The 26,961-nt window shown below is 42.1% G+C and overlaps 1 protein-coding gene across 4 annotated transcripts in view; it reads left to right on the top strand.

Moving 5' to 3' along the window:
- The first annotated feature begins 4,662 nt into the window (after positions 1 to 4,662).
- Positions 4,663 to 26,961, top strand: part of reln (reelin) — a 97,390-nt gene continuing 75,091 nt past the window's right edge. For 3 of the 4 annotated variants that reach the window (XM_040026012.1, XM_040026015.1, XM_040026013.1), the window contains exon 1: positions 4,663 to 5,219. In XM_040026012.1, coding sequence (XP_039881946.1) covers positions 4,967 to 5,219 — 253 coding nt within the window. In that variant the 5' untranslated portion in view covers positions 4,663 to 4,966. The remainder of the gene's footprint in view (positions 5,220 to 26,961) is intronic. The other variant, XM_040026016.1, reaches the window with a different exon arrangement.

Here is a 26,961-nt window from a genome sequence, read left to right on the forward strand (position 1 = left end):
CCCTTCCTTAACTCCTTTCTAGGGAGAGAAGCTTTTCATGGGACTAATTGGAGTGTGCAAGCCATCACAGCACCGAAGTGTTCCCGCAGGGCCTCGCTTTCAGTTTTTCTCTTTCCTTGCCTTCTCCCCTCATCCAACACCCAGGCTTTTATTATCATTCGCCATATCAAGTAAACAACCTGTTAGTGTAAATTAGGGTCCGGTGAGTGATGAGGCGACACATCCGACCCCTCCGGCTTCCCCTGTCGCCCCTCTCGCTCTCTGTCAAACTCTTTCTATCCCTTTGAGCTCTTTTCCTCTTTTGTGCCCCCATGCTCTGTTCTGCCTTGTTTGGCACGTAGCCTTTTCAAAGACACCGGTAGTGATGGTGGTGTGTGCATGTGTGGATGTTGGGGGCTGAAATGAAGATTGAAGCAGACAAAAAAGCCCCGGCGCAAGCTTGAGGTGGAAATTAATAATGATAAAAATAATTACTGCCCCACTCTACTCGCCCACTCCTCCCCGACCTAGTTTTCATAATGGAGAACGATAGCCCCCAGTCGCACTCTGTGAATGTGTGTGTGTGTGTTTTGTGTATTAATACGTCTGTGTGTGCACATAGGGGAAGGGGCTGTACAATAGCCACGGTGTAATAGATGTAGGACAGGACCTACATGAGGAATATGGAGAGATCACCAGGTTCAGGGGTGTGAGTGTTTGTTACTAAAGCCTGCTACAGGTAACAAATGGCTATCCTCGAGCGCGCCACGGGCATCAGAAACACTTGTTCAAGTATTCATTCTGTCTTAGAGCGCTCTGATTTTAGTCATGTGTTAAATTCTTCATTTTGTGCAGATGTATTTGTGAGAGTATGAGCATATGTATGGAGTTTGTTTGTTTGTTTTTTTCATGAAAGGTAGTCAGTGTTTAGGATGAACTATGACACAATTTATACTTAAAGTATGCAGTTATTTAGACGGGCTCTCATATACTAGCGAGTTGTCAAGGTAGCCCTAAAGCATGCTATGCTGTGTCATCCTTTTAAGTATGACCTTAATTTAGCAGGTGAACATTACATTGTATTAAATGTGAATTAAAACTACCAGTTGAATCAACAGGAAAGTTTTAAGTCATACAGCGAGGCATCCAAGGGCAATTTTGCTTTAAACTTCCGCACAAGCCTTTTTGCAACCAGAGGAGTCGCCCCCTTCTGGCTGTTAATAAGAATGCAGGTTTAAGGCACTTCTGCATTGACTTAACTCTGCATATAAAGCTGATGTTGCTGTTGTTGATCTTTTATGTACAGTCTATGTTTTCAACCACAACAACTATTGTAGTACCTGTAATTACAGTAAGAGGGCTAAACTCCTTGTCATAAAAACATAGTTTAAACTTTTAAGCTTCAATACATCATCATTTAATATGTCAACCAAAATTTTGAGTTCCTCTCTACTTCACTCCCTACAAAACCACAAAGTGTTGAGTCTCTTTTTCTGTTTCTTATAATAATTTGTCATAAAAAATAGATTTTAAACTTAAAGCAAGATGGTGTGCTCAACTGAGAAAGTTTGTAGGACCAGTGGTACCAGTGGAAAATTTTGTCTGGTGCCTTGGCTAGACTGATTTTTTTTCCCCCCTTGAGTCCACTGCATCAGCAAACCCATTGTGTCAATGCAGTCGTCGCAGTGAAATGAATGAAAGGGCTCGCACACTGTGCTTTTGTCTAAATAAGTGGGGCTAATTAAAAATAATGAGCTGCGTGGGCCGTCAGTGTACCGGTCATGTAAACTATACTGTGGAAAGAGCAGCCATCTACTTAATTATTTGTGTTGCATTATCCATCTAGGATATAAACAAGTTTTTATATAAACCAAATAAAGAGGTTACAATTCATGAACTTTACAGTTTTCTGTTTACCCCAAACTGTTACCCCCATCCTGGCCCGCTGATGCTTTACTGGAACTTCTTTGAGGAAACCAGAAGACGTTTTCTTGGTTTCTTCTTGTTTTTGCGCAATTCCCTCCTTCTGTTGTCCATTCCTCGAAAACTTAAATAGCAACATCTTGTTCCAAGTGACGCAGCAGTACAAACCGATTTGGCTTTCGTTGGGAGCAATTTTCACCTCTTGTTCAGAATTTTCAAATATTTTATTTTCTTAAAACTGTAAACTTAAGGAGTACATTTTTCACTGCATACTTCAGGCTGGAACTACAGCAAAGCATCATTTTGTGCAAAATGCTACTGTAACTGCACTTAAGGAATTAAGTTCTAAAAAGAAATCCCACCAGTGACTTAATGCATTTAGTTTAATTAAAAGTGCTTCATTAAGCCAACACAGAGCTGTTGGGCAACTGCAGACTGTTTGAGAGGAACAGCATAGGAGGACTGTGATAACCTCTGATCTCACTCTCCAGTCTCGGCAGACAGGTCCGCCGAGCTGACCTTATAAAGAAACTGGGGAGGGCACACGCTGTTTCTAAAAAGTTGCTGCCCTCCAGTAACTACCTGCACTGTCTTGATGTACTTGTTTTCCATCGCACTTCTGCGGTGAACGTGCCAAAACAAAACATTACAGTACACCTGTTCATGGTAAAGTTGCTGCTATGCACTTTAGTCATCCTTTTAATGTGTTGTCCCAGCAGTCTGGTCACATGATTATCATGGATCCTATATGAGGGAAATGTGTGTTTGTGTGTGACTCCACAGCACTCTAAGAGTTTTTTAATGGTTATGAGAGAGAGAGAGTCTCTATAACTTGCCTATGCATTAAAAAAAATAACTAAAACTCAAACACATGATCTCATATAGCATGAGAATTAGTGGAGAATTGACCGAGAAAAAGTTAAAAGTTAAAAGTTAAAAAATGGCGAGGAGAGCACTGAAAGAGGGGTTTTTGTTCAAGCCTGACAGTACAGTTTGCATTAAGCTTATTTCAAACCATGTCATGTTTTCCTTCATTATCAGGCTGGATGTAAGCATAGCTGAAGCTTCTCTGGGATTTGTGGTTTTGTCTGGCACTTTTCACAAGTTATTATAAATCAGACTGACCACTATAATAGAAATCCACAAAGTGAGTGAAGCTTCCCTTTACAGTTGCATAATATTTGTCTTTTTGCCCAGCCTCTTGGATGTCTGGACTGCAATGTGGATAAACACGCTGACTGGAGCTGGTCTGTGAGCTGCAGCTGCCCTGGCAGGTGAATAACTTTGCAAGAGCCAAATATAAGTCATTATATCAACATAGAGATAACAAGAAACTGATAGAACCACTTACTATATTTCTTTGTGTGTTTGTCTGTAAATAAGAGTACTCTTTAGTGCATTTTGGTTCGTTTTGCAACTGTGTATTTGTATCTGTATATGTGCATACATTTGTGTGTCTGGTGCAGCGTTTAAGCTGTGAAAGCAGCTGCCCATGCAGGACTGGTTGTGCGTTCTTGCTGTGGGTCAGTCAGGCTGTTTGGACATGAAGCTGCTGAGTGTGAGTGTGCGTGTGTCTGTGTGTACCTAGCTGGCTTGGGAGTGTTTATGTCTGCAATAGGAACTTAACCACACAAACCCAGCAGGCAGCTAAAGAGAAACACCAGAGGAAATAATTGGTGGTAACAACAGCTTCTTTAAGTCCACCCCCCCCCCCCCCCCCAACCCCTTTATCATAATAATTTATTTCATGTGTCTGTTTTGTCTTTGGCCGTGTGCCATGAAAGGAACTGTGCAGCCACTGAGACAATTTTTTTGTGTTTGTCATATATCTGGAAAATGTTTTTTTTGTCTCCACAAGGTCTGAAGAAGGAATGCTTGTTGGGGGGGGTGCAAAGTGTATCACTTACACACAGAGCAAGAGAGAGATGGGCAGAGAAAGAGAGTCGCATGGCTGAAATACAGGTTCTTTGTATTTACTCGCAGGTGAAAAGGGAAGATATGCATGTGCTGGACGAATACTTATCCATCAGCTGGTGGTGGGGTAATGCAGAGTGGAACGGTGGCGCGGGCTAGTCTGACAGGGGAAAAAAAGTTGGAGAATCTTGTGGAAAAGGAGATTCTCATGGAAAACCCATGAAAAAAAAGCAACAGAGGAGAAGAAGAAAAACAAATGCTGAGCACTTCTAAAGATGAGAGAAGAGACGGAGAGGTAGAGGTTTGAAAGAAGAAGGAGAGGGAGATCGAGGGGCAAAGTGGGAGAAAAGCAGAAAGAGAGAAAGGGAAGGAGAGGGAGGTGAAGAGAGCTTAATAGGGAGGGAGAAAGGAGGTGTGATAGTGGGTGGGAGAGGAGGAGACAGTCTGGTGGATGGGCAAAAAGACAAAGGAAGAGAAGAGTGAAAGGGATCTGTCAGAGGGCTGCTTAGGGATGAAGAAACTAACAGATGCATAGAGATAAGGCCGCCAAGGTCTCCAGAGAGGGATACAAGAGTGCAATATGGAGTAACAGAATGGTTTAGTGAGAGGTAAAGAGGAGGAGATAAGAGAGGGGGAGAACGAGATTAAGGAAAAATTCAGAGTGATAGACTGGCGGAGAAGAGGGAGGAGAGAAGAGCTGGATGAGAGAGAGGAGGGAGGCCGTCTTGTAGAGCGCATACAGCACGCGTGGAGCTGGTGTTGGAGCGAACGAGAGACAGAGAGAGGAAGGGAGGGAGGGTGGGAGGAGAGAGGGAAACAGAGGGAGGGGGTGAGGTATTTAAACGCCGGAGCAGGACAGCACAGGCGAAGCTCTGAACTCCCCGAGAGTGGAGGTAGGACAGGGAGAGGAAAAAGAAGAGCAGTTTTCCTGACGACCAAGCCCACACACTCAGACACAGAAATACTGCACATACAAGCACACACAAGACGTGCACACTCTCACCCACACACTTTTGGACTTTCGACTCATCTCTGGACTCCAAACCTGTCCTCTGGAGCTCTACCCGCGCCTCCCTTGCTCCCAGCCATCACTCTCCTTGCCACTTCACCCACCTTCACTCCCTCAGCCCCTCGCGTGGTGTGAGGGCAGATGGCCATGGCGCGGGCCTCTCTTGGGGGTGCTTTAGGCTGTGCCCTGCTTGCCCTCGTCCTGGGGAGCAGCAACATGGATTTCGGGGCTCCCCCTGCGAGCTTCTACCCCCGTTTCAACCCCTTCTTCTTCCTGTGCACCCACCACGGTGAGCTGGAGGGAGCCGGGATAGCAGAAGGTGGGGGAGAGGTGCTTCTCACCCTCCAAATTACAGGCAACCCCACCACCTACACCCCTGGACAGGAGTATCAAGGTGAGCACACCCCCTAAGGTGTCCACTTTTTTAAAAAATTCTGCATGGAAAAGAGAATGGGATGTGTTTGTTTCAGCAATGTTGATGTCAGTAAGGAATCAGTAAAATAGAAATGCTTTGAATTGATAAAATTGTGTATTTTTAAAAAATCTCTTTTTGATGATTCATTTCTACAAAAATGCAATATGCATAATATGCACTTTGCAGTAAGACATACAACGAACTTATCGAACAAGAATTTCGCACACTGCGGGTGCAGTTAATTCCTTTTCGTGCAGGTGTTTCGTGCGGCTGTTGCGTGTGCACATGGGAGTTAACAGGTTCTGTGAGGTGGCTGTTGTTGGAAACCAGCATTTATGTAACTGTAATAAATAGTGATGCTGAGTGGGACTCCTCTGATCCCGATGCTCCATGTGTAGGTGGCTTCTCCACAGGACTAACGGCGAGATCCCTCCAACTGAATGAGAGTGAGAGAGAGTGTGAAGGCTGCGAGTGCGAATGGACAAAACGGAGCACCACAGAAAGAGATGCTCTGACTGATAGGGAGAAAAGATTAGGAAATCAGTGAATCGTGCTTCGACTGGAAGAGGAGACAGATACTTGTGTCCCCTTTCCCACACTGTTGTGCCGGCACCTGGTCCTGGAAAGCAGATCCCCTCTGACCTCCCCAAACTCTGCTCGTTCGCTCTCGCCTTACTTAACACTGGGGACGGTGACCCTAACAGGCCACCACAGACCGACTAAGGTTACATTCCCACGCAGCTATCATCTTAACAGAGAATTGATGTATGCACATTTTAATGTGTCCACCATATACGGTTTCCTAAATATACATGCATATACACCTTGCTGATGTATTTGATTTAATTTAATACATTATTGTTGACGACGGAATCCAGTTATCTTAACTCTCAATTCAGAGTTTGTGTAACTGTATGAAGAAAGGAAAAAAAGGGCAGGAAAACAGATCAGAAAAGGATGAAGCAGTATTATTCTATGTCGGAAAAATAACAGCCCGGATCAGCCCTTCAGTCAAGCACCTTTAACTGGGGCCGGGCTTGTAGGGAGAGTGGGTGGGGAGAGATTTGAATAACTAGCTGGTGGATGGGAGGGAAAGCGCGCACAGAGAGGTTTAGATAATTAGCATTAGAAATGTGGTGGACTGGGAGGAGGGAGGGATTTAAATAGGGCCAAGGCTGGGATCGGATGGAGTAGGGGGAGATTTAAATGACGATGAGAGGATTGAGCCGATAAGATACCAGCAGCAGGGCTTGCACAGAAAAATGACAGGGTTCCAAGCTGCTCACTTTTTTTCTCCCCCCCCCCCGCCTCTGTCCCATGTTTTGGCACATGACAGCAGGTCATTGTTACATTTCCAGGGTTTTGACTGAGTTTGCTTGGGGATGGAAGGGAAAAATGGCAAGCGAGCAAGTGAAATGCTGCTGGCTGTGTGCATAGTTGTGCAATCGTGAGCAATCCCAGTCTCGTCTCTTTTCCACCTCTCTCATCTTTTCAAACCTTGATGGTTACAGCCAGCCTTGCATGTTCTTACCACAGCCATTGCCAGGCTCATCGTGGTAGGAATTGAGTGGATTTTGAGGGGCTACACATACACAGCAGTGAGACTGAGGACGGGCATCTATCTGCATGCCCTGCTAAATGTGGAGTGATAGAAAAAGACAAAAAATGACATCCTCTTGTTATATGATAGAGCAGGGAATAACTTTCTGGGAATAAGCTTGTGTATTTAAGTGGTTTATATTTTTCCCCTGTTTTTCTGTGCTTTTTGAACCTTAGTTTTGGATTAGATTTTGGTTTAATCTTCTAAAGCAATGTGTGATATAACTATTGAACGAAATGGGGGTGGAAAGTATTCGAGGTTCTGGCTGTATGCTTGTTGAAGAAGCTGTAGAAAAGAAAACTGAAGAAAGACCGTGAAGGAGAAGAGGTAGAGGTTAGTGGATGGAGGTAAAGTTACAGAAAAGGAAAGAGATAGATGATCTTTTATAAAAGAGACAGGAGGTGAGTGTCTCAGAAATCTAACTCAGCGTTTGGCGCAGAGCAAGAGGAAGATTCAGTGTGGCCGCACAGTAATTGAGTTTCCAACCTGACCTCACTGCCTCTTGCTTCTCTGTTGCTTTTGAGTGATAAGACCATGTGTGGGCAGTGTACTTTTGAATGTGTAGACAAGATTACGGTGTTTAGCTATCAGAATGAAATGACCAAGAGAGGCTGAGAAATGTTTGAGAGGGTGGGTGTACTGGCAGGGTCATTGTGGACAAAACAGAAATACAGCACTGTGGGGACTTTCTGAACTGCTTGGAAACAAAAGGGGAGAAATGAAAAGGTCTGTTGAGATTTGTTTGCTCACATTCAGACTCTAGGGTCGCTTCTTATTCCAGACAAATGGAAACCAAGTGTGCACATACTGCCTACGTAGAGCCTTATCTTTTAATAAAGAGACAGAAGCAAAAAAGAAAAAAAAAGTGAGGTCACACTGGGATTTAAGGCTGTCCTCTAAATAACCAAATGACCCTTTTGAACTACTTTTGATACACTCGGGAAGCAGCTCTCTTTATTTCAATGATGTTAAAACATTTTTTTCATTTGCCGCCTGGCCTCTTTTAACACTGCTCTGGGAGTCAGCGACGGTCTCCATACAGCAACCACATGTTTATAAGAAGCAACATCAGAATACAAAACCCAGAGCACGGTTTCTAAACACAGTTAATCAGAGAAAGCTGTTTTGCATTTCTGTCATTTCTCGTCACCCTGCTGTGGAAATCTTGCGTGTTCGTCTTCACAGATGAACAATAACATTAAGAAAACACGGTGACACAGCAGAGAGAAGAAAAGGAACAGGCAGATTTGACCTAAACAGAGCATTAGATTTAAATCCGGAGCTGAAGGGACATCATTTCACCGGATCGTGGAGCGTTTGGGTCTTCATTAGAAAGCACAGATTGGCGAGGGGACAGAAGGGCTGTGTGGTGTCCTCTGAAAGTCAGCAGAGAACAGCCAGACAAATGGAGGTATATAGGTAGAAATGGGGCCAGTGAGATTGATTGGGGTCTTTTTCATGTCAAGGTGTTTGCACCAATTTGTTTGTGTTAATGGCCGTACACTCTTGAAAAAACCCCCACAGTCATGTTTATCGTACCACGACTGTTCGTATGGACATCTGCGTTTTGTTTGTGCCACTTAAAAGTGTGAGTGAGTTGTCTAGAGCTTGCTTTTATATGCACAGTTCTTGATGTCATTGTGAAGCACTGAGCCACTCACGCAACCATGCAGGTTCCAAACAGCCCATACAATGGTCTTTTTCAGTGTCGCTCAGGAGGAGGAAGGGGCAAAACAAGACGGCTGCTTAGAGAAGGAGTTGTCAGTAGATGCTGAAACAGCCTTTCCTAATCTGTCTATGGTTTAGTCCGTGGACCTTTTCCATGTGCAAATGATTGAAAAAGCCAGAGAAACAATCAACATTTCAAGGAGATTTGGACGTTGCCACTAAATGACATTCTTAGTGGGAGTTTGGCGATAAATTCATCCTCACAAAATGCCATCAGCTCATGCCACGATAACCTATGAGATTAGGCTTAGTGAATTGCTCCGTCCGCTCTCCTGTCAGCCGCCAGAAACAGCTCATTGTGCCTCGCAAAGTGAAAGAGGCCATTATCTATCTGCAAAGTTGATTACTCGTCATGGTTGGGGGAGTTTTTCTGCAAGTGTGCTGTTGACTGATGTCTGTAGAACAACATGTTGAATTGAAGGTCACAAGAACAAGGCCCCAGAAGGGTTGTAGAAAAGCAAATATTATCTTGCCTACATCACATTATGCTAGTAAACCCCCAGAAAGATGTCTTGCAAACATAGGGCCCATCTTTAGACTATCCAAACAGGCACGCGCCGGCTTCAGATTGAATGGCCAAATGACATCAATCTGCTGTGACTATGGCAGCCGTTTGGATGTCATCAGCACCTTCTGTAGTACTTAACCTCTGAGGACTGTTAAGTGTCTGCTTTCTGACCTCTGACCACTTCTTGTCAGTGCTGCATTGTTTAGAGTTCTGTTCCTGAGAAGATTAGATTAGAACTTTTTTTTTCTGTCCACCTTACATTTCTGTTCCCCTTACATGTAATTGTAATTTAAATTTGTATTTATCGCTTCACAAGACTAAGAAAACTTGAAGTAACCTTGGTCAGCAAACCATTTAAAGACTGTCCTAGATTTTATGCAGTTTTGGGAACAGCGAAAACGTGAGCAAGACTGGGGAAAGAAGTGAGGGGCGAGGGGCTAATGGTTTAATAGGGCTCTCTTGTGAGCAAAAAGCAACATGCGGACAGCACAAGCACTTTCAAGTGGTCCAAACCCGTGCATTCATTAGCTTCCCGGCCCTTCAGCCTCTCTGCCTCCTGCTGCTGTGTTTGAATAGGTCACTTCAGTGGGTAGAGAGAAGTGTGTCAAGTGTATTACTGTTTGTATGGGCTTTTTTGGGTGTGTTTGGGTGTTCTGTCTTTGTGGACACTGAATGATGAACCATTTAAAAACCATTGTGCTTTCTGAGTTATGCCAGTTTCCTTTATATCAAGGAGCAGATGGGCGAGAAATGAGAATGGATATTCATTGGGAATCTTCCCTTTGTCACACATGCACGCCTGGCTGTGTGCACAGCACTCAGCTCTTGGTGGGTGATCCATCATGACATAGAGACAGGTCAGATGTTCCGCTGGCTAAACACAAATGTCCTGATCAGCGGGCTATTACAATTCTCTGTGGCGGTGTTACAAAATGACATCGCAACATAAGTTAGTATTTTCCTGCTGTCATGTGCTAAATTGCTATGCCAATATATTTCCTTATTAATGTTCTTAAGCTATTATAACATACTGTACAAACGCATGACATTGCAGAAATAATAATAAACTTGCAGCGACAAACACACTTCTCTTTTGCCGCCTTTGTTTTCTTTTTTCTCATAAAGAGTCAATGAAAGGCTGCAGCAGAGAAATTCAAGCCGTGATAGTTGAGATGGCGCAGATGCCACCTATAAGCTACATTTCTGGAAAATTGATTTACTGCATCAGAGCACAGAAAATCTCCTTAGATAGCAGTTACATTGTTAGCCATTGCCTGGCTGGTGCCAGAATGATGCCAGCGTGGTGCCAGGTGTGGTAGAAAAACTAAAATTGAAGGCAGTGAGTGGATCCCTGCCAGGCAGAGGTGCGCGCCTGTGCCAGTCTTATCTGGCCAAGCGGCACAGAGCTGCTACATCTTTTATTTTCAATTTCCTCAACGGATTCATTTTCCAGCCAAAACAAGAAAGCTCCTAACAAGCACATGTGAGTTGTGTTTTCATTAACTTTCACGAGTGGGCAGATGAGTGGCTGTAAGGATTTTCAGGATGCTAGAGTGCATGTTTGTCTATTGGGAGGCAGAGGGGGGGCTGATTTGGAGTGTCTGTATGTTGATAATACGAGATGTGATGTGCAGAAACTAGACTCCCGTTGTCCTAACGTGTCCTCAAATAGTGCATTTCCCATGTGTCTGTTTCTGAAGTGTGTGGGTTTCTGTTTTAGAAAGCACAAATACCAGTATGTTCCACTCCTGGCACACATTTTGCAGCCAACGTAAACCACATCAACTATAGTGACATTATGAGCTTTTCCACCTTTGATGCACTTTAGCAGCATTCTTGGTGGTGACTTTCTCAGGATTTAACAGTAAACAAAGCTAATGGAAGCCACAGTGTGGGAAGACAATGGCTGTACTTTGTGAACACGATTGCTATTTGCTTAAAAACGCATTCAGGCATGTCTAATTTGTCATCATTCTTAATGTAACAATTAGGACAAAGGAAAAGAAAAAAGTACAAAAGACATTTTGCAGCAGAGCAGCTTCATTTTTAAAACTGCGTAAAATAGCGTCCCTCTTTCTCTATTTGCACCGAGTTACAAAAAGTTTATTTATCCATGTTACTTGTAAACTTGATTTCTTATGTTTGCTTTGACACAAAGCGTGTCGCTTCAGCTCACAACTCTCTGCATGTGTTTGCTCTGATTTCATCTGGAAGTTTTTGGTGTCTTATGTATTTAAGTCATTGTTGATTCTTTTAAAATGCTGGCATACTAGTCCTTTTCGGATATGCTGTCTTCTTTATTTTTCCTAGTTCATGTGGAGTAGAAAAGTTTGTGCACTGAGTAACATGCCAAATTTAGTTCCATAGATCTGTTTAGCAAGAGGGTTTGTGGGTTCTGACAGCACAGAGGAAGAATCAAACATGTTCAATGTTTGATTCTTAAGCAGTAAATAAAGAGCAAAATGTCTTCCAAGCATCCAAGCCACCCAAACTAGCATGCTAGACCTACATCTAAGATTTAAAGCGGATGCTCCAGCACCTTCAGTTGATAAACCTGTAGGTCTGATAGGCTGGTTACTGTCAAATTAGGGTTTTTTTTTTTATGTCTTGGAGATATTTACTCAGTAATAAGACAAGAGTGACATCCCACAGCCTCCTAACAACTTCAACGCATCCTTTCTTTCATCTCATCCCTGTGTTCATGGTGCAGATGTGAGAAAAGTTAGATACTTAAGAAACTAGCTAGCTCCACAGAAGAGGAACAAGCATAAATGGAGTACAGCTTTTTTTCTTTTTCTTTTTTTTATTAAATTTCATGTAATTTTCGAGCAGCTCTAAATATCACCAAACACACAAACTTTCTGGGCAACGTTTTTGCCAGCTAAATCAGCAGCTGTTGTACTTTCCGGGGAGATGAAAATGTGACAGTGTCAGAAATGGAGAAAGATGTAAGATAGGAGTGGAGAGATGGGAGAGAGCTTGCTTTCAGAAGTAACTGCTCAACACGTGAAATTTGATAAAGAGGAAATGTGAAGCTTCTATTTAATGTCCTCATTCATTTTTGAGGTTTTAAGTCGGATATTGGATGTATACAGCACACGTTACTGAAGTTGTGTTCTTCCATTTTGTGAAACATCACAAACTGAAGTATAATAATTTTGTGTTATTCAAAGAAAATACCAGGCAGTTTATTGCAGGATATTCAGGTTAGTTTGCAACAGTGTTTCAGGTTTACTGTGATTCAGTATGGTTACATCAAAGGTAGCAATTATTATTATATATAATATTTAATGGGATGATTATTAGTTTCACTCACCTAATTTTACCTTTTATACAAACATTATACGGTCAAGGGTTTGGAAATCAGCCTTTAATCCACAAAAAAACAGTGAATATTAGAGTAGCAGGTCAGCTGATCACAGCCTGTGCACAAAGAGAAATCTACAGTAACTCACAATGCAAGTTATTATGTGACTTATTTTTAAGTACTCTTTTCCCTGCACTGCTACACCCAATCTGGGGGTTCTCCGATATACCAAATCCCACTTTACCCCCTGTCTACACCCATCTTGGGTACAAGTCCCATTTTGGAAACCATGCTCAAGGAATGGAAAACTACCTTTGCAGAAACACAGAACTTTGAACAAAAAGTAAAGGAAAGAAATCTGGTAACATGTAGAGGGAATGTCAAAGTCTGATGAATTCATAAAAACTCTGAAGTGCGCTGGGGATTTTTGAATGTAAATTTAAATCATTTCTAAAATTATTGAAGTGAGAGACTTGGGTTTTTGGGGGGGTTTTTTGCAGAAAGGGTTTCCAGCATACCCCTGCTGAGGAGAAAATTAAAGTCTTTTATTTCCATCGAGCACCTATTGTGGAGAAAAAAAACATGGAGAAAACTTTCAGCGCAACTGTTTCAGCTGAACGTCAACCACTCAAACTGATTGATTGACTGAAATTCCGTTCTGCCTTTAGTGGCGTTGGTATTGGATGACAAAACATTTTACCCTCATTGTGTGTTTTATTTCTATTTATTCTCATTTAACTTCTTGCACAACTTCTTTGTGCAGAATGTTTTTTATTCACAGTTGTTGTTCATTTTTTAACACAAATGCCATTTGCTTTCACATGTTGTCGTCGAATGCAATTATCTCGTGTTTTAGGAGTGAAGTTCAATTGCGTAAATACTTCCTGGGGCAGCTGCATGTATCAGTTTCTATGATAAAGTATAATGAGAAACAGAGCGTCAACTCAAATAGCCAAAATACTCGAAACCCTGAGGGAGGGAGCGTATCAACCGCATTGTATTTACTGCTCAAGTTGTTTTAATAGAAAACATGAGTGACACACCCTTCTGCAGTCTATTCAAATTATTTGTATTATTTTATAATTGCACACTCCAGTTTTCCCTTTTCCTCTGCCTCTTTGATGTTCACTTTCAACTAACGTGGTTGTAAATATATTTACAAAGTTATTTCCTTCTCAAGTCTCAGATAACAGGGCTACACGTGGCATTAAGAGTTCTCTGTGTCTATTCAAACTCCCCCTTACCACTTTGCCTCACAACAGTGTTGGTGATTCTCATCAAGGGGTACAAAGTGGCTCAAAACTGGATGAGAAAAGTGATGAATCTTTCTGTTGTTCTCTTGGGATCCTTTACCAACTGCTATCAGTTTTGCCAATGGCCTCTTCCTTTAAGAGAAAGGAGGCTGCTGATGGAGCACTGTGCACCTCTGCCTCTTTCTTCTACTTCTCTTTTTGCTCTAGACCCTCCTCCTGGCAGCTTCATTGAGAAAACTGTAATCCCTGCTTGGGGGGCAGTGTGTCGTCTGTGCTGATAGCATTCAGAGGGACTTGTAGCGCTCCAATGGGCCCACTACAGAGGAGGCAGCTTGGTGCAACTGGCTGGGTGCTGGGCACACGCCGTGTGGCACAGGCGGATTAGTCCCAGCCCTGGCCCCTTCCCCCCCACCCATTCAGCATCAGCCTCCTTCAAACGACTATCCCACTCTGCCCAGAAAAACACAGCAGGCTGGCAGAAACAGATTACAGATCGGCACATCGAAAAGCACATATTCCTTCCTTGAAAATGTTTCCCATTTCCCCGCTGTTCCCAAATATGCAACCTCAAACCTCCAGCCTCCATTACGCCATGTTTGAGTTCTGACTCAGGAAAATTGAAACTTCCTCAGAGCTTTTTCCTGTGGACCCCAACAACAAACATCTATTTTGCTTTTGGTGGTTCATCAGCTACATTTCTGAAATCCAAGATCACTTTTAGTCATTACTTACTCAAGAAGTCTTAAGAAAAGAATGTCTTTAAAATCTATCCAAGTAGATAAGAAGCCTGTAAAACATGGAATATCAATGAGCCAGTGACATATTTTTTTCAAAAGATAAAAGAAGGTCTCTTTTTGCCAAGGAATACCCAGTTGAGCTGTGTCTTACACCCCTGTGGATCAGGTGTTTGATTGTATCTTGCCTGTCAGGGAGAACCGGGAACTGAAATCAAGAATGATAGAGGTCTAAACTAAAGATTAAGTGAGACCTCACCTTCCAGACTTGCTGCACTCGAGGGAGACTGACAATATCCAATAAAAAGACACAGTTTCTCTCACCCTTGTATTTTTCATTTTAAAAAAAAATAAAGTGAAAGTGTGAACTCGCGGTAAACACAACTTTAGCATTCCCGAAGCCACAGCATCTTCTCGAGATTACATTTATTTTTTTTACATCGTATGTGTTCACTCAGTGAAATAATCATAATAGGTTTAACTTAAATAACGTGTTAGAATAAATCCCAGGGAAATACTTATTTTCCTGACTCTCATTCAGTGGATCACAGCTAGCCGGGGGTGATTTGGAGCCACAGGGAAAGAAGACATGACTCAGAAATGTGGCATAGTGTTTTTTATTTGGAGGGCCCAAAAATCAGACCAGCTGATCTCAGTGTCAGTCCACATGAGCTGGTAGTTCAGGTAATACTTTTGTATGCAAAATTCATGTAGAGCATTTTATCTAAGCTGTTTTAAGCTGCTTGAACTTGCTGTGTATCTGCAAGCCACTTTGCAGCCCACCCCTAGCAGAGCTCCTTCCTTCATGCTGTATCTGACTTAAAAAGTGTCATTTTAATCATTCGTTAGTGTTTATTACTCCATGATCCTGTGTTCTGTTCTCGGTGTCTCTACTGCTCTCCAGCTTTCCCTGTGGAAGGGCAGGGAGGTCCAGAAACAGAGCCATACTGTCACTTTTAAATTACCGCAGACTGAAATATTAGACTTGCTTTCATAATACCATATTTAACTGAAATACTTATGGTTGCAAACACACCAGATACCTATTGCACCAGCTTAGCACATTCCACTTTGTCTGAACATAGACATTGCGGTGCGTTTGTCAATGACTCAACACATTAGCTTATTTGCACGTCACTGTCACATGCAGAGCGATAGTAATTGAGTGATCCCTGTTATCAAGTGAAAGCAGAGGTCTGAGGTGGAAGTTAAGACAGAAAAGAGGTGGGGATGAGAAAGGGGAGATGGTGAGAGTATGAAAGCATTAATTTTCAGCAATAAGTGCATTCTTAGCAAGCTGTGCTGGTGTGATTAAGACTGGATGTCACAGGAAGCACTCCCCATTGATCCGCTGCCAGTAGAGACCATCTAGTCTTTCATTATGGCAACCAGCTTGTTAATTAGAAATCAATCATCCCCTCTGCTCTATGCAAGCCCCTTCCCCACCAGCGTGCCACTCTCCTTCCACCAAGCATTCATACCCAAAAGCTACAGAGGCGTGTCAGACTTTGACTGATGTCAGTACTTTTTCACTTAGCTGGCCATAATTTGTAACTTTCACGCCAAGAAAGAGCAGGGAGCTGAGAGCAAAATAGCGTGGCACTTCCTTTCCAGCTGCCAGGAAGTCTTTGAGTTCTTGAAAGACTTTGACAATTGGAATTCATATTCGCCAGATGAATAACAGCTATCATGTTGTCTTTTGGCTGTGTGCACTTGTATATTTTCAGGAAGAGACCTGTAGGTTCAGAGGACACTTTTTGATGACTGTTAAAGTCATTATAAATCTGATGAACTGTTTTAACTGTTTTGATCCATAAAAAAAATCACGGCTAAGTCGACGTGTTGACGAAGCATATAGTTATGTAATGTACTGCTGTTCTGAATAAAAGAAGCATATTCTACAAAATAACTCACAGTTAAAAAATAAACACGATCTCCCGAGTATATACATAGAACAAGTGTTATTAATAGAGGAAAATGTTGTGTAAGCAGAAAGGCGTAGGAAAAGTGGGTGTGGAAAAGACGCTAAGATGTAGTGACAGAGCTGGGATGAAAAGTGAACCTCTGTGAAATGACAGTTCCATTATTCATATTAGCGCTATTAAATCTGTGATAGTAGGAATATGGTCGGGACTGCTGTTAGCCGAGAATACACTAAGCATGTGTGTGAGTTACTCCTGTGTGCACATATCGGAGCACAGATGTATACATACTGTTTTTGTGCTCCTGTGTGCACATACATCCAGTAGTAGTACAGTAGCACAGTAGTAGCAGAACAGCCGGTTTTTCAGAAAACCATGTCCAGATGTTCCTGGGCAGTAGGCATTAAAAACTAGGTTAGTGTATTACAGGCACAGGTGGGGAAAAAAAGAGCCATTGTAGACGAATTCTGTGCATCAGATTAAAAACATAAAAATACATAATTTTTTATCCTGGCCTTGGTTAATAAAATATCCCATTGTTACTTTCCATCACTCTGTGTCAAGAGCTTTGCCTAGAAGACATAACTGTATTGTGTAAAAACTCTGAGTTTTGAAAGCCATGAATTTTGCATGGACAGAGAGCTGACCTGCTTTTTGGAAGTCATAACAGCTGAAGTTCAACATGAAGTGGGCACATTGTGGGGTTTTTTTGTTGATGAGGCTCAAACTGTTCAAAAGTCCACGTTCATAGCCTGATTAAAAACTGCAGTTTGATGTGTCAGCCCATGAGGATGGCTAAGACGAGGGCAGGTGCACCTGGTGTTACTTATTCTCTTTCATCTCATAAGTCTTAGTGAGTCTGGAATATGTAATGTTGGAAATATGAGGATGTAAATTCAGGGAAAGACTAAACAGCAGGATTTTATTTAAAAAGATTATTTATTTATTTTTCACAAACAATATGAAAATATTCACTTTTTAGGCTATTTCATCTCAGTTGGAAATAATTCAATATAAGCAATGTGATTTCATTTTAATAAAACATGACGGCTCCAAGACACTGGCGTTTATAAGGTTTTGTCTATTTGTCTCCTTGAAAATGAAGTGAAGTCTGTGTTGTGTGTCTCCAACAGCACACTATCTCTCAAATAAAACTTTTCACTACCTGACTCTTTGCGTACATCCCAAAAGGTTGATTCTGTTCATCTGGATGTAGCGTTTTCAGTGGGAGAATACTTCTTCAGTCTCAGCCGACTACAGGTTTCAACAACCTTATAAACAGTACATTTGTACAATGACTGAAACCAGCCCACTGAAGGAACAATGGGCTGTGAGGTCAGTTCCTTGATCATTAATATGCAAATTCTCATGACCATTGATCAACAACCACTGATCAAAGACCATGAGTACCATTCACAGAGAGTTGGGGAATGGCTGCAATCACAGCATTGTAAGATTGCAAAAGATGTTCCCATTAGGCCCCCTCCTCGATTCAGAGATGGTCTTTCCCTTTTCACGTAAATGGCCTCCTTGACTCCGCGCTCAAACCAGCGTTCCTCCCTGTCCAGGATGTGCACATCCTCATCATTGAAAGAGTGTCCACTGGCCTGTAGGTGTAAATAGACTGCAGAGTCCTGGCCTGACGAGGTGGCTCTTCTGTGTTGTGCCATCCCTTTTGCCAGAGGTTGTTTGGTTTCCCCGATGTATAAATCAGACCCAATCCTTGGGGTGGACCAATTTTTGGCGCAACGTGTTTTGGGGTTTAGAAGCCACATAGACTCTGTGTTTAGAAAAAATGTGTCTCAACTGTTCCAATAGTCCTGACACATACATTGTTTATAGTGCTATCTGTACCGAACCCAGGAAATTATAAAAGTATTTTTTTTCTTTCTCTTCATTTGTAATTGATTCCACTTAATGATGAAGATTGAGATACTGATTTCCAAATCTAAGCATCTTCACACCAAAGAGTGCAAAACACACATACATTACAAATTCTGTTGTCTTACTTTGGATTTACCGCCTTGTCACTTATATTGATGCATTGATGCAAGACAGAAGTGTTTTGGATATGCAGGCCTGTAGGAAATTTTAGAGCCTTTGAAATGCTTTAACTTTCATTTGATGTGAGGTTTGGTGTTTGGTGTTTCAACCATTGGTTGGTTGATTGACTGGACAGAGTACAAAGTTTGTGCTTCATAATTTTTACTTTTTTTTCTGGCATGTCAAAAAAAAGTTGTAGTTTGGTAGGCCAAACAAAACAGATAAATGTTTCAGTCATTAGTTTTAGTCTCTGTCATTTTAAATGCCCATCTAAATCCCTGCTCTACGTTGGGCTAAAGTCTCAAGGCCTTGCTTTGACAGATGCCTTCCTGGCACAGATGACTCAGTTGTGAAACAGTTTAGTTTACACTCCTTGTGGGAGATAAACCAGTTGTGGAAATATGATAAACAACTTTTAAACAAAGCAACCTGGTGTCCCTGACTGGGACATCAAAACTGTCATTGACGTTATGCCTAACAGTTCACAGCTTGGCCCTCATTGTCTCCTTCCTTTTTTCCTATAGGGTAGCTCCCAGTGGAGCAGGTGAGATGGAAAGGGAGTTATGCAACAGTGCTGTGCATGTCCAGTGTCTGGATTTGGTCTGTGTTTTTGTCTGTGGTTACTATTTGTTTGTATGTTGCTGTGAAAGCAGATTGCTGTACGATCAGGTGTCTTTTTGATGAGTTTAGAGTCAAGTTTGTATTATATTACAGTACAGATTTGTCAGTGTGTGTTGTGTGTCTCAGCAATATGCAATAAGTTGTGGTTTGGGTTTTACCCAACTTTTCAGGCTAACTCAGCTTTTAATGTTTTCCTGCATTCCTTGGATTTTCTCTCTGGAAGGCATATGCAGTCGCAGCTTCCCTCTGTAACATTTTACCAACATTAATGTGATTATATTTTGTCAGTTTCATGATTAGCATTTTGATCACCTTGGCTTTTCATGTCACATTTGCATGTTCAGGATGGCTTTGACAAGTGACGGAAGACGCTTTGCTTGTCAGGCCTGGATAGCTGAAGCTTTTTTCTGTCTACAGAACACATGGTGTTGATCATAAGGACAGCTCACTCTCCAGTCCTGGCAGCCACCACGCGACAGAGGGAAAGAATCATGGTGTTCTTGAACCCGATTACAATATAACCCTTTATAGCAACCACCAATTATGCATCTGATGCTGAACAACATTCCCTTCATGGCGAATGTTTTGGATTTTGTTTTAGCAGTTATATTTATATAACACTTGCCTGCTGCTTTAGGTTACAGTTGTATTAGGCTATTTCTTGCATTTTTCCCCTTGTACATACAATCACTTTCTTATCTCATGCTTCTCATCATATGAAAATTTCTTAACAAGATGAAGACCAGGTAACAGAAGTGCAACCTATCAAAACCTATTTAGAGTCTCAAAGCAGAGCTGGGTAATGATATGGGATCTGCGTGCAGTTTGAGGCCTCTGTACAATGAAATAATGAATAATGTTAAAAGCTCAGAGAGATGATGTGCTATCAAAGCTAATCTCAAGTAAAGAGAACAGCCTTTGAGTTGTCTAAGCTATGAAGTCTCTTCTGTCATGACTTATTTTGCCTCGCTGATTGGTGGACATGCCTTCCCACTAGGGTTGTGTATTCCTTCTAAGTCCAGTGTAAGCATTTTAGCACCATGAATAAAAAGGACATAAAACACTTACAGATGGTGGAAGTGGTACTTAACAAAGGAAAAGCCCCTAAAGTAGAAACATAAATATTACAATGTGAAAACCTTTGATTATTGTAAAATAATTTACCGAGGATCCTTTTGGTGGATCCCGTACACACCTGCTCATGTTTTCACAGTGAACATTGTATGCATTGTATGAGAGCTGCACAATGAAGTGTGATTGTGAGGCAGATTATGTGTGAGGAACAGGATGCTTGTGACAGAACTGCCTCTTCGCTCCTGTTTTTTCTCCACGGCTGTTGCAGGGGTGAAGCCAAGTTAGGCAGGCAGTAAAGGCTTCAGCTCCCCTCTTTGGTAAACAGAGTAGAACCTCAATAGAAGAAACTGGATCGAGAACAGAAATTGGCTGTTATCTCTGGCAGTGATCATGAAAGGACACGTATCCTGCTCCCAAGAGGAAAAACTGCTTTCTCTGAGCCTTTTTGCAGAAAAGGTTATACATGTTGTAGTTAAGCAGACCTGTAGAAGCTCTGTGGCTGATAGGTCGTCTGTGATCTAGTGTTTCACAGCAGCAGATGGCGGTGCCAGCAGGCCAGGGTGGTGCCAGAAGGTTACGCAATGGAATGATGCCTCTAAAACCTGACTCGAACGCCACATGACACATATATGTGCAGAAACACACTTCCCACACAATCTTCTGAAGCTGTAAGGAGAGACTTAGACTTGGGTAATTCAGATGGCCACGAACACGCTGTCCGTTTAAAGCTCCAATCTTTGCTTTCTTCATTGTCATTGGTAACAGCAACCTATCCTTCATGGTGTCACGGTCAGGTGACTGACAGTTTGAACCATTTCAGGAAGCTCAGAGTGAAGTGGCACCCCGACACTGGCATGGCCATGGAAACAGATGGAACTATAGCTTCCCTGTGATCTGGCCTCCATTTCCTGGTCCTCTCTGGGGCACGTGTGTGTCTGCCAGTGGGATATGGGTCAGATGGTCGGCTATCTTTATCCAGATCGTTGCCAGGAAAACCTCCATCCATTTGGAAACAAAAAGGGCATCCTCCTGGGATGGAGGGAATTTCATTGATAATATATTCTCTTGCACTGTCTGTACTCTGATGTCTTGCTAAAATGACTTTTTCAGACTCTTGCTTCTTTAAGCTGTTTCTTTCAGCCCCTGGCATAAAAGGGAGCAGCTGTATCAGATTTTGTCAGAACCTCCTTCTAAAGTCATTTCTTTCCATTTTAGGTATTTTCAATAGGTTTATTTGAGACTTGTGCAAGTGAAGTGAAATTGGGTGAGGCTTAAGACTGGTGGGTGTGTCTGTACACAAAGAGCAGAAAGGAGCTGTTCAGGCCATGCCAACCACATAGCCACTTCAATGCAAACACACTCGTCCGTGATGTAAGTCAGGTCTTCTTTGAGACCTCCAGGACTTCCTGTCCAGCTCTAGTTTAATCCCTTCCCATGCTTTTTTTTTCTTTATTTCTAAGAATGAGCTCATGCCACATGTTGCCAAGTACAGTACCGATTAAGCTTTGCTGCACCATAAGGAGACATTACCATGGCTTTTAAAATGCCACTGGGTGCTATTTTTCTGGACCCTGTTGTAATTGCTGACCCAGCATACAGTGATCCATTCACATTAGTTTGGAATTTCCAACATGAGCATTTGGTTTGTGTTTGACAGCTTAATACACCCATTTTTTTTCTCAAGGAATTGGCCAAACCTTCTATCATTCATGGCTCTCCTCTCACTGTTTGTACTATATATAGGGAAAAAAACAGGTTCTTTGTCTAGCACCGTTACAGCCATGTCTAAAGGCAATAGCACACCTCTGGGACTAGTGTAAAACCATACTGTAGTATCTTGTAAAATTTAAATACCTATTCACTGTCTTCTTCCAGTGCCTTGTTGTTCCCACGTTGAGAATGCTTTTATAGGATTCAGGAGAGCGTAATGCACTCAGGCGATATGATAATGCAGCCCTGTTGTTCTTGGTTAGCAGCTGGCTACAAGAACTCATCGAGAATCCTAGCTGAAAAATTAATCATACAAATTCAAACCAAGATTTTCTCAGACAGAACAAGTAGTGTAGTGTTTAGCACATGCATACATTTAAATGAAAAGTAGGCTTTTCTTTTATTTACTCGCAGTTTTTCGTGAACATATTTTTGCAAAGTAGACTGTCACAGAAGATTAGTTTAACATTACCAGTTAGTCATCACTTTGTGTTTTCTCTCTGTGTGTTTTCTCTCTCTCTCTGTGTGTGTGTGTGTGTGTGTGTGTGTGTGTGTGTGTGTGTGTGTGTGTGTGTGTGTGTGTGCCTACTTGATCTCTCAGAGACTTGTCAGCAAAGGATGTGTATTTTGTTGCGTTGTGTGGTGCTCTGATACTTCGTGCCCTAACATTACTCCTGGTGGATCCCAAGAAGTGAAGAAAGCCCTGGGCCCATCAATAGTTGAGCGGTAGCACGGTTGTGTGTGTCTATAATGAGGCATACCACATCGCACCATCAATATTACATACTGGCTTAGGGCCAAGAGATGTGCTCTGTGGTGTGTTCCAGTATAAAATATGAGAATCTGTATGTGGGTATGAGTGCTATGCATACAGTGTAATGAGGATTTTGCAAGATCTAAGTCAAGAGCACTTGCAGGCATGACACTTGGACCTAGCGTGTGCCTCTTGAAATTTGAAACATGAAGGTTCACCAACGTATGCAGGCCTTGTTAATGTTTAGTAGCTCATTTGTCTGTAGAAACTTTCTTCTTCCTTCCTAAACACAACAAGAATCACATAACCAAAATTTAATTAAGAACAGAAGCACTAAAAAACAAGTAGCGGCCGGCCCACATGCTGTAAAATACCAACTTGTTGTAAAGCATTAAATAGCAAAGGTTTAGCGAAAGAAAACATTAAGGCAGGGTTTTCCTGTATCCTGCACGGGATTGAGCGAGGACATGCACACAGCAGAAACTGCTCAGACACATGCTAAAGCATGCTAAAGATCTACTGACCTATCCCCATTTACTAAGCTAGCAGTCAAAATTGATACAGCAAATACAGAGTTAACGCACACGTATTGTTCTTTTTTTTAAGTGTGCACTTGACATGTAAACCAAAGATTAGTCCTTACTACAGGAAAAAGCCTAAAGTTCAATCTAGAAGTTTGCATGAACAGTACTAGCCTGACACTCGGTTTGTTCATATGTGAGGAAACAATGCACATGGAAAAATACATACCCAAAAACGCAGAACCTGCCTACGTGTTGAATGAGACTGTTGGTATTAATTTCACCTCTTTTGCCCGCCTCATGGCTCCTCATCCCCCTCGGCCAAGTGAACATTGCTCAGAAATGAAGTATGGACAAGAATGTTAAGGCTACCATCAAAGGCCTCCCTTTAGATCTGTGTGCGTGTCTGTGTGTGTGCTCGTGAGTGAAGCAGCCCCACAGGTGATTGGATCTGATCTGATCTCATCTGATTGGCTCATCTGTCTGATGCATTCCACAGGCGAGTGAGAGAAGGTTGTTAGAGGCCTTTCTAAATAATTTAGATCCTGGATTTGTATTGATCAGGTAGTGCTGCTCTCCACGGGCCACTCCAGTACCCCTTCTTTCTCCATCCCTCTTCACCCCTGTTCTTGTTTTTCCTCCTCTCCACTCTTTCTCCCCCACCCCATGCTCTACATCAAACAGAGGTACACTGCTGCGAGGGAGCAGAAAATGCATGAGAAAGGAGTTGATGGGGAAAGTGCAGGGAAGAAGATTTTTCTTTTACAGCGATTCCTCAATGGGAGTGAAGCTGTAGGAAAGGTGTAAAGCGCGGCTAAAGAGAGAAACGGCACAATGAAGGCAGGGGGAAAAAAGTCTTTTGTTTGCTGTATTTGTGCAGCACATGTAAAGTTGTCTGTGGAGAGTAATGGAGTGTGCGTAACCTTGGTGATGCAGGTCAATGGAAGTGCAGAAATGAGCGTTTTGTGCGTACTGAGCCTGGTCCAACTTAGTCCATTAAACTCAGTCATTACTCCATTAAATACTGCTTCATGCCATGGCCTTGGATCAATACTGCATAATGTAAAGACTGATAACATGTCTTAACCACACAGTGGAACGGATTTGTTGAATGGGTAATGTATTCGTGGAGGGATAGAAAAATAGCACAAATGAGGAGGACGTGTATGCATAGTATGAACATGATAACTGCTTCTTTTTTTTTTTTATAAGAAAGCCCTTTTCTTTGCATTCTGCAGATAGGGATGTGTTAGAGGTGCACTGAGCAACATGGAGCGAATATGATAATGATTCTGTTGCCAAGCAAAATATGTATCTTTCTCAAAATACAGCTTCGCGTACACGCTGTACACGCTGATAGAATTTGGCAGTGCTCAGAGCAGACAAGCAAAAGGAAATTACTTGTTGCTCACAGAGTGTTATTAGAGCCAGCTATTTTTTTTCTTTTTGTGGACAACCAAGCATTTCTAATATTAAATTTAAAAAAAAGCAATCGTCTATATTTTAAGTGTAAGGCTTTTTATATTGACCAGGAGGGACTGCAGACAGCTCTCCCTTTTGACTGGTTAATATTTGCGACCATGATAACATTTATTTCTGACATATAAAACAAACAAACCAATATCTACACATACACATTCACACAGATATGTGGTCAAGACAAATAAACAAAATCTCAATGCCATGAAAAACCACTCAGTCATCATCAAGTGTGAAAAGGAAATAAAGCGTAACTGGTGTTTTTATATCTTGTTTACACTTTGCTGTAGAAGTTTGCAAAGTGGAGTGGATGACAGGGACTATAAAAAATTACTCTTCCATACACAATTAATAATATGAACTGCTATGTAGGAAGTGTCAATAATGCAATCATTTTAAGCGCGTTCTCATCCCAGGGCATCACAGTCTTTCCATCAGATGCGGCTGGGGTTGCAGAGCTGTGCAGTCCGATGGCTTCAGCGGACGCTGAGACATAATTTTCCTTCTTTATAGGGCGATAAAATCCTCATTTGGAGGTTGGCGAATTGGCAGTGAATTAAATCACTGGAGACGGTGGTTTGTGTCTGGTTTGTGAGCTGTGTGTTTTGCACTTTGTTTTTTCCTCCACTCTCTAATTAGTTTTGTTTTCAGTCTCTCGCTCTTTTTATTTTTTTTTAAAACTTTTGCTTTTACTCTCTGATTAGGTTTAGACAGCAAAAAGTATTTGGTTATGTTTAGGCACCAAGAGTTAGATAACAAGAACAACAAACCTTTTATTAAGTCCCAAATTACAAAACCATAGAGAAACAAACAGAAGTCCAAAAGTAATAATTGGGGCTGGGGAAAACAGAGAGAGCCTCTGGAAAATATGTTACTTCAAAAAGGGACAAAAGGTAAGACACAAGTGTGTGTATATACATGGAGGACTGAGACAGGTGGAGAGCGAGACACAGCTGAAAACAAATGGGGGGAAAGACAGGAAGTGGAACTAACACAGGACATGAAGGATAACTAACCGTCAAAGTAAAACAGGAAGTAATCCAGAGGCAAGACGCTACACACAGAGATAAGACTGACACTAGATATTAATAACAGCCAGAGAAACAGACAGTAACAGAAAGATGAGACAGAAGGAACAGAGAAAGAAAAGCTACTAAAATAACTACAACGAATAAAAAACAGAACATGAACCAAAACACGCTGTCTACAGTAACAAGAACAAAGACTCACTGTATGCTGGAATAATAAAGAAATCAAAACAGGAAACAAAAACTCAAGTTAACAATAATTAAAAACCTCAAGCACTAGAAAAACAAACTAAATTTAAAAAAGTGTAAAGCAACTCAAAAAGCAGACCAGGGGGACCATGACAAAATACTTAGTTACCTGCATGGTTTGCTTTAAAATAGGCCTTTCATAACATTAACCCAAATTAGGCTTACTCAGTACATTTAAATTGTGACAAGTTGAGAAACAGTGTGTCACAGAACTGGAACTAAAAGCCTATCTGTGAGGAGATGCCAGCAGCTGGAAAAAAAAGTAGAAGTCCTTGAAATGAGATTTAGATCCTGTTACTTGAGTGGCTGTTTCTGAAAGAAATCATCAGAGCAACATTAAAAAGTATAAAACCGACTGTTTTATACTGTAATGGAGCAGAGAGAAGTTGTATGTACAGTGTGTATACTATTAGTAAACACTGTATATAGTCCTTGTGGAGCGCTGGATCCCTGTGCAAAAGTTACGACAGAAAAACAAAGGAGGAAACGTCCGGATACAGTAAGGAGTGTTGTGGGATGAATTATTGAGGCTTTAATATGGAGGAGAGAAAGGGAGGGAAGAGATGGACTGAACTCTGCTCCTAAGACAGGGTGTAACACGTCCAACATGCACAGACATGCGGCGAACACACACATTCAGAGACACACGCACAAGCGTCTTGTGCGAGGACATGTTAATGGAGTCGCCCAGCCAGGCAGGCAGACGGGGCCACACAGGAGTCTGCTCTGCCCAGAATTCCACAGTGTAACGCACCAAACCCAGAAGAATGAACGCCCTGAGACCCAACTGACATGCTGCTATTCTTACTAAAACACAGTCTCACTGTGGGTGTCGCCTCATTTTCCCATTCAGTTTTCCTCCATAAGCAGGGGGATTCCAGGGTCAGGAAACAACAATGCCTTCATCTTTCTCAGCCGCAAAGGATTTTATTCCCCGATGTGTAAAACGGTTTTGTTTTCTGTTTTTTTTTGGTGGGGTGTGTGTGTTCCTCCTTTGAGCCACGGGCTGTTCCTTGTACTCTGCTCTGTCTGGCTGGAAACAGTCCAGTGACTGAGCCCTCTTCCTCCAGTGATGCAGCTGACTCTGTGGTCCCATCACTCAGGGCCCTTGTTTACCGGGTGGATCAATAGTTAACGTGCTGCGGGATACACTGAGCTGTAGATGTGTTCAGCTGGATAACACACTCCCG

Source organism: Simochromis diagramma, unplaced genomic scaffold (genome assembly GCF_900408965.1).
Source record: "Simochromis diagramma unplaced genomic scaffold, fSimDia1.1 OVJJ01000293.1, whole genome shotgun sequence".
In the NCBI taxonomy this organism is placed as follows: domain Eukaryota; kingdom Metazoa; phylum Chordata; class Actinopteri; order Cichliformes; family Cichlidae; genus Simochromis; species Simochromis diagramma.